Here is a 5,603-nt window from a genome sequence, read left to right as displayed (position 1 = left end):
ACAGCATTTCGAAACTCTAGTATCTAGCTTAGTTCTTTTTGAAGTTAGAGTACTTGCATAGGCAAGACAACCAAAGGTTTTCAGATGTGAAATATCAGGTAATTTTGAATGAAGAACTTCATATGGAGAAGCATTTTTGAGAATAACACTAGGAAGACGGTTGATGAGGTGTACTGCATGCTTAACAACATAGCTCTAAAAACACTTTGGAATGTTTGAATGAAACATAATGTTGCGGCTAATTTGTAATATGTGTTGATGTTTTTGTTCTACAATTCTATTTTGTTGAAGTGTCTCAACACAAGAGGTTTGATGTTCAATTCCATTAGAATTGTAAAAGAAAAAGCATCTTAAATTCTGGTCCATTATCTGATTTGATAGCCTTAATATATTTTTCAAATTGGGTTTTAACTAGTTGAACAAAATATTTAATCAAATTTGATGTTTCAGCCTTATGTTTCATTAGAAAAATTCATGTGAATCTACTTTTATCATCAACAACCGTTAAAAAATATTTATGGCCATTAGTAGATGGAGTTCCCAAAGGCCCCCAAATATCCATATGAAGCAAATCAAAACAATTAGCTGCCTTACTAGAACTTAAAGGAAATGGAAGCTTCTTTTGTTTGCAAAATGACAAGCATCACAAGGAATTTTATTGAAATTCAAACCACAATCTGTAAAATTGTATTTCTGTTTCATTACAGCAAGCCTATCCTCTGGTATATGACCTAATCTAGTATGTCAAATGTGTGTAAAAGCTGTGCTATTAAAGCTAATAACAGAATTCGTTGAAGATGAAGATGAAAATGCATGTTGTGTTGAGATATCCAATGCATAAAGTCTATCTGTTGCTCTAGCTACTCCAATCCTCATCTTTGATGAATCCTGTATCTCACACATTATGTCAGTTATTTTCAATTTGCATTTTAAATTTGATGTAAGTGATGAAATAGAAATAGTTAAAGCTAGGTATGTATAATGTGTTGGTAAGATAGAGTGAATTAGAAAATCTAACTGTTCCTATGGTGTAGGAGCCATTTGGAAGCTTAACTATAATTGTGGGAATATGATGGTAAGTGTCAAAGTCTTTAAGATAATATGATACATGGTCAGTGGCCCCTGTATCAATGATCCAAGACTTTGACTTTTTTGTTTCATCGCCATTTCTCTTAGCCAAAACATGTGACTTAAAATATAATAATTAAATCACTCAGTTACCTCTCATTGCTGGAGTTTGGCCAACTATTTGGTTGGTGTTGTGGATGAGTTGTAACTTATTGCGCTGAAGAAGGGCTAGTAAAGCGATCTTCTGATCTTGAGTGAATTTCAAGCATTGCTCGTCACTCATTTGCTGCTTCTGATCTGCACTGGCTTCATCAACATTATCATCAATGGCTGCATAATTGAATGTTGTAGCACTACCACTATTATATCTCTCCTTCAGATGTGGTGGCAGACCATGTTTCCTATAGTAAACATCTATTGTGTGGCCAAGCTTCCCACAATATGTGCAGACAATTTTTCCTCTATCCAATCCTTTGCCTCCATATGTTCTGCTCTTTCCTCTACCTTGTCAATTAGCAGTAGCAATATCACTCTTAGTAGAATCTAATCCTTTGTTGGAGGTGGTTCCTTGTTGAAATTTGGATTGTGCAATGTTGAGAAGTATCTGAGATTCTTCTCCATGAAAGCCAAGTTGCCTTTCTTGCTGTGTAAGCAAGGCAAAAGCAAAATCAAGATTGGGTAGTGGCTCCATCATGATGACCTGTGAAGGTTTGGCAAGTATGGGTGGTTGCCCCAGGAAAATTTTGAAGTCTTGGAAAGCTTGTTCGCATTTTGGGATCCACTCAAATTGCTTTCTTTTTTCTTAGAATTGAGTAGAGGGGAAGGGACTTCAGGGCTAATCCCACCATGAATCTAGATAGAGCGGCCAACTTTCCATTTAATTGTTAGACCTCTTTAACATAGGTTGAACTTTTCATATTGAGTATATCTTAGCATTTGTTGGGTTTGCTTCTATACCCTTCTGAGTCAGCATGAACCCTAAGAATTTTCCAGCTTTTACTGTAAATGTGCATTTTGAGGGGTTTAGCCTCATTTCATGCTTTCTTATAATGGAGAATACTTCTGAGAGGTCGGACAATAGCGTTCCGTCTTCTTTAGTCTTAACGAGCATGTCATCCACGTATACCTCCATGAGTTTCCCTATATGTGAGGAAAACACCTTATTCATCAATGTTGATAGGTAGAGCCTGCATTTTTTAACCCAAAGGGAATCACTACATAGCAGTAGTTAGCCTTTGGAGTTATGAATGAGATTTTTTCCTAGTCCCGAGTAAGAATCCATAAAAGATAAGTATTTGTAGCCTGACGCTGAATTAACCAAAGCATCTATGCTTGGGAGTGGATAAGGGTCCTTGGGACAGGTTTTGTTGAGGTCGGTATAATCGACACACATTCTTCACTTTCCATTTTGTTTTCTCACCAACACAACATTTGCTAACCACAGTGGATATTTCACCTCCCTTATGAACCCTGTCTCCAGTAAGGCTTGCACTTTTGCTGGACTGATCGAGAACCTGAATATACTGCGAGCCTCTGGCACATCAAGTCGGGATTTATACTGGGCATGTCAGAGGTTTTCTAGGCAAAGAGATTGGAGTTTTCTCGTAACAATTCAACGAGTTGTTTCTTTAGGCTTTCCTCCAGGTTCGCCTCTATACTCGTTGTTTTGTCGGGATGGTCTTCGATTTGTATCTGTTCTGTCTTGCCTTCTGGTTGGGGTCATAGTTCTTCTCGAGTTCGGACTCCCCCTATCTTGATTGTGTTAACTTCTTTGCCTTCCGAGCTACCTTTCAAATTGAGGCTCTCATTGTAGCATTGTCTTGCTAGCCTTTGATCTCCTTTAATGGTGGCAATACCTTCAGCTGTGGAAAATTTCGTGTAAAGATGTGGGGTGGAAACGACGGCTGTAAGTCAGTTCAGAGTTGTCCGACCAATTAGGGCATTGTAGGCTAAATTTTCGTTTACTACAATGAAGTCGACACTTAGTGTCCTCGTCCTGGCTCCTTTCCCGAAGGTGATGTACAACGAGATGTAACCCAGAGGTCAGATCGGGGTATCTCCTAGTCCGAAAGGCTATCTGGGTATGCCCTTAGATCCTTTTTCTCTAACCCGAGTTTGTCAAAGGCGGGCTTAAACAGGATATCTGCCAAGCTACCATGATCTACCAAGGTTCGATGGAGGTTAGCGTTTGCTAGAATTATAGTTATCACCACTGGGTCGCTGTTCCCTGGCAATATTCCTTGAGCATCTTCCTTAGTGAAGGAAATAGTAGGTAATTTGGATGATTGACCATCTTTCCGACTTGATATACTTCTTTTAGGTGCCTTTTTTGTGAGAATTTTGACATTCCTCCTCCTGCAAATCCTCCGTTAATCATGTGTATATGTCGCTCGGGGGTGTGAGCAGGGCATTCTATTCGTCCTCCTTCTTTATCCCTTTTTCTCTTTCTCGGGTCGTCTGACCTATCCGCTAGATATCTATCAAGTTGATATTCTCTGGGCAATTTTTTGATGACATTCTTCAAGTCGTAACATTCATTAGTGAAGTGCCCGTACAGCTTGTGGTACTCACAATATTCAGTCTGGCTTCCAGCTTTTTTGTGCTTAATCGGATGAGGTGGTGGGAGCTTCTTCGTGTGGCATATCTCTCTGTAAACATCAACTAGAGAGACCCTTAGAGGCATGTAGTTATGATACTTTCAAGGCATTTCTAGGTTCGGCTCCTTTTTCTTCCTGGGCTCGCTTTCTTTGTCCCGAGCTTGATATTGGGGCAAGTTAGATTGCAAAGGTGGTTCCCTAAGTCGGGAGTTTTTGTCCATGTTGATGTATTTTTATACCCTTTGTTGAATTTCATTTAAAGAGATTGGATATCTCTTGGATATTGATTGAGAAAATGGCCCTTCTCTGAGGCCATTGACCAGACCCATAGTTATAGCTTTGGTTGGTAAACTTTGAATTTCCAAGCAAGATTTGTTGAACCTCTCCATGTAGTCACGTAGGGTTTCCCCTACCTCTTGCTTTACTCCTAGCAGGCTCGAGACGTGCTTCGTTTTGTCTTTTTGGGTGGAGAATCTGGTCAAAAACTTTTTGGACAGGTTGTTGAAGCTAGTGACCGACTTGGGAGGCAGGTTATCAAACTATTTCATTGCATCCTTGGTTAAAATAGTCGGAAAGGCTTTGCAACGAGAGGCGTCAGCGGTATCGGCCAAATACATTATGCTTCTAAAATTGTTGAGATGGTGGCTCGGGTTAGAAATTCCATAATAGAGATCCATGTTGGGCGATTTGAAGTTCCTATGAACTCTAACCCTCATGATTTCTTCTGTGAACAGATCTCGTCCCCCTAAGGGACTTTCTTCACGCTCTGTCCGATTATTGCTCTTCTGTACATCAGCTTCTAGTTTTCGTAGTTTATCTTCCAACTCTTTCCACCGTCTCACCTCTTTTCGCAACTCTCGTTCAACTTTCTATTGTCGTTCAGCTTCGTGTTCGAGCTGTTGTAGCTGATCTGCTTGGCCATGGACGAGATCCAGGATCTCGGTCGCATGAGGTGGATCCTCAGCCTCGGGATGATGGACCTCAGATTGGATCCTCCTTGTTTGGGGGTTTCCTGAGGTCCCTTCCCCGTGGGGGCCATGGTGTGGTGGCGAAAGCGGAAGCAAGAGAGCTTGATCTTCTAGCTGATCTTCTGGCTCAAACTCAGATACCATGTATCCGTCTCTAAGCTCATGGTCCGCCATTGGTCAAAGGGTGAATTGCAGGTCCCTGGCAACGGCGCCAATGTTCCGAGGGTTACCTGAAACGTTGATTTGGGCTTGGATGTGAGGTCCAAATCCCTTTGAGTGGCAGCGTCTGACCTCTTTAATGCCGAGGTGCCGCCTGTTCGAGTTTTTTCGTAAGGAGGTTGGGGGTGGTACTTGCAAGAAACTCCGATGCTTAAGTTAGCATGGGCTTTAGGACGGTTTTTAGTAAATTAGAACGTGAGTTATACCTGGGGGGGGTGCTAGTGTATTTATAGTAGAGTTTGATGACCATCTTTGTTGAAGTAGTTCTATCTTTTCTGATAGATAAGCGCTCCCTTTATTTTAGGAGTTTGTTGGAATTTACCTTTTAGATAAGGTAGAAGTAGTAGGAGAGATTTAAGGAGACAGTTACTTGTTTAGTCAAGTAAAATTGGACTTTGTATCTTTGTCCGACCTCTTTAAGATAGAGGTCGGGCTTATCGTGGAGGGCCACTTTATTAGTGGACCTTTTCATTTTCTTGGGCCTGTCTTTTATGTATTGGGTCAGGATATGAATAGTTTGTTTGACAACTTATCACATGATTAGCCGAAATTGACTACTACAATATTGATTTTCTAATATTACTCTAAAAAAAAATTCAAAATTTTTAAAAATTGTGATATAGGCTCAGTTAAACCTTAATCATATGAAATCTAAACTCAACAAAAATTATTTTTAGTGTTGATTTAGATTGGCCTTTTTGAGTTAAAAAAATATTTTTTTAAAAAAATTAATGATACCTTATTTTTAAAA

The 5,603-nt window shown here is 39.9% G+C and overlaps 1 protein-coding gene across 1 annotated transcript; it reads right to left on the bottom strand.

Moving 5' to 3' along the window:
- Positions 1–744: 744 nt before the first annotated feature.
- On the bottom strand, positions 745–3,751 carry LOC130945521 (uncharacterized). The gene is made up of 5 exons (XM_057874227.1): positions 3,531–3,751; positions 2,026–2,255; positions 1,222–1,572; positions 1,019–1,122; positions 745–888 (listed from the first exon to the last, which is right to left on the bottom strand). Exons 1-5 carry the CDS (start codon positions 3,749–3,751, stop codon positions 745–747), a joined length of 1,050 nt encoding a protein of 349 aa, XP_057730210.1.
- Positions 3,752–5,603: the final 1,852 nt, after the last annotated feature.

The sequence above is a fragment of the Arachis stenosperma genome, chromosome 8 (genome assembly GCF_014773155.1).
Source record: "Arachis stenosperma cultivar V10309 chromosome 8, arast.V10309.gnm1.PFL2, whole genome shotgun sequence".
NCBI classification, from domain to species: Eukaryota; Viridiplantae; Streptophyta; class Magnoliopsida; order Fabales; family Fabaceae; genus Arachis; species Arachis stenosperma.
This window is presented reverse-complemented; position numbering and strand designations above follow the sequence as displayed.